Source organism: Eupeodes corollae, chromosome 2, assembly GCF_945859685.1.
Source record: "Eupeodes corollae chromosome 2, idEupCoro1.1, whole genome shotgun sequence".
Taxonomy (NCBI): domain Eukaryota; kingdom Metazoa; phylum Arthropoda; class Insecta; order Diptera; family Syrphidae; genus Eupeodes; species Eupeodes corollae.
This window is the reverse complement of record NC_079148.1, coordinates 10322376-10324868: the sequence shown is the minus strand read 5'-3', so window position 1 is coordinate 10324868 and position 2493 is coordinate 10322376. Positions and strand designations below refer to the sequence as shown.

The following is a 2493-nucleotide window of genomic DNA, read 5'->3' as shown; positions in this document are numbered from 1 at the left end:
GCTCTGTGTCTAAAACTGCTTCAGCCCAAGCAAAAATTTGGATACAAGTGTAATGTCTATGGGCCGCTTTAGAAAAATGCAGTATGTATTTTTCGTCATAAGAAATAAAATCTTTTAAAAACAAATATTGGAAAAGATGACGCTTACTATTTTTTAGTTTATTTCCATTGTCTGTACAAAAACACATATTTTTAAAAAATTTTAGGTTATTATATTTTTTTTAAGCATAGAGACTCAATTGAAAAATTCTGCCCCTTCTCAAGTGTTCCAAGAAAAATCATTTAAATCTCTGCCACAACAACTCTCCAATAAAAACCAAGAACGAAATTCCACAAAGACCCACCCACAACCAAAATGTAAATGCAAATTGTTGCAGAACCAAAGATTTTGGCTCACTTTCCATTTTTTGATCTTGATCAAACCCAATATCATCAATATTTTCAAAACTCCTTCTCAAATACGGTAAAATTCCAGCTTCTTCCATTTTCATAATGATTTCGTCTATTTTTGGCTGAATAATTGAGTGTTTTTTAAAAAACATGCATACAATTTCCATTAGAACAGGTTCCAAAAATAGTTTTTTACAATTTTCTTCGGTGTTGAATGTAAAAATAAATCCAAATGACGCTACCAATGCCAACTTTTCCTTATCATCGAAAAGATTAATTCCATGATATGCTTGTATTGTTCGAAAATTGGGATATTCCAACCCGTTCAATTCATTTATGATTGCATGATAGTATGAATGAGCACAAATAGTGTAGTTTTGGGCGAAGAGGTCCTTGATACTGTGAGGTGTTTCTAACATTTTCTGTCCACGATATGCGTCAAATAGTTTTCCCTGATAAGCTGCCCTCAGGACCATTGTACCCAAACTCAAAGCTATGAAAGAAAAACGTACAGAATTCCACCTTGATGACAAGTGACCCATGGATGTTCCCAGAGCAAATGTTAACAGTTCAAGACCTCTTGGATATCGTTGATTTCTGCTAATCACAAAAAGACTTCCAAAAATAATGGTGAAAAACGCTACGATACAAATCCAGGTAGTGTAGTTGAAGGCTACAAAAAGCCAATAACCTTTCGTGTGCAGTTTGTTCGGTTGGGGATGTAGGCTGATCACCAGCCATGACAAGTAATAGCTCACACTCTTTGAAAAGAAACGTTCATCCAAATAATTCAGCTGGAAAAAACCGATTACCAACTCGGTTTTTCGGTCTGGCGTCTGAAAGAAAATAAAATAATTATTTTTCTTTTAAAGTGATTTTGTGAGTTTTTGTCAAAAATACTTACCAAATCATGAGCTTCGGGAGCAACAACTTCAGTATTATTCAGAATCATAGTGGCGTTGAGAATTTCAAAACTAAAGTTCATTCGAATAGCAAATTCCTTGACCAAAACGAGTTCTAGAACAGACATCGCATAGTTAACCACTTGATAGCTTAGCTCATAGCCACCTAAAATGAGGATCAATTCATTTCTGGTTCGTATCCTAAGCGGGCATCCATGCAAGTTGTCAGCTTTGAAAGCGAAAAATTGACAGTCATTAGGTTTAATTGAATCAATTTTAAACCGATGTGTTTTGAAGGGCTTTGCTGATTGACAGTTGAGCTCTTGGTAGGGGAAGAATGTGTAAAATGAGACCTCTCCAACAGAAGTGTTTTCTGTGATTACATTGACATTGGCAATGGACAGCTCTAAGAAATCAGAGAAAATTTCTTCTATGACATTGAAATGGTCTTCTTGCTTTGAGCTCTTTAGAACAATGAAGAAAAACAGCTGTGAGTTCCTATGATAGTCCTCAATCCATGGAAACAAACGTCTTAAGGAAAATTAAACATGCTGTAAGGTTCTTAAACTCATTACCAAATAAATGTACTTACAGAAATGCTTCGTGAGAATCTATAAACCATAAATTATGATCACTCACAACTTTTCCGTCTAAATTATTAACATCAATTAGAAGTCGAAAATTCCAATTTTTCGCCAAAATATTATCAATTTCATCGAAGAAGACTTCCCTTGTGTCATTGAAATCCGTCTCGATAACAATATGCAATATATGAATCTTTTCATTAAAAGAACAATTCAAAGCATACGTTATAGCTTCCGATAAAATTGATTTTGAAAGAACCAGAAACGGTTGATAAACTATTAATGTCAAAGTTAGAATTTTAAGTAACAGCATGTTTAATAGAAAACTGAATGACTAAGGGAAAATCGACTTACTCTAATGCATAGTGCATTTATTTGTTCTTACTTTGTAAAATTTAATAAGTACTGTTTACATTTTTATTGATAGCTGGTCTAACATACTTTTTAAAGCTTAATTTGTGTGGAAATTATTGGTTATTGCTTTTGAATGGAATCGAAGTGTTTCTAAGTTTAATTATTATATTACGATATGGCTTGATTCACACGATTTTCTGTCGGTACCATCGACCCTTAAATTACGTAAATTCACTTAAACCTCTTAAAAAAATGCAATATCAG

General features: G+C 33.5%; 1 protein-coding gene across 1 annotated transcript; it reads right to left on the bottom strand.

Moving 5' to 3' along the window:
• Nucleotides 1–220: 220 nt before the first annotated feature.
• LOC129944112 (uncharacterized) lies at nucleotides 221–2188 on the bottom strand. The gene is made up of 3 exons (XM_056053304.1): nucleotides 1884–2188; nucleotides 1294–1822; nucleotides 221–1225 (listed from the first exon to the last, which is right to left on the bottom strand). The coding sequence occupies exons 1-3, from the start codon at nucleotides 2186–2188 to the stop codon at nucleotides 278–280; spliced, it is 1782 nt and encodes a 593-aa protein (XP_055909279.1). The 3' UTR covers nucleotides 221–277.
• Nucleotides 2189–2493: the final 305 nt, after the last annotated feature.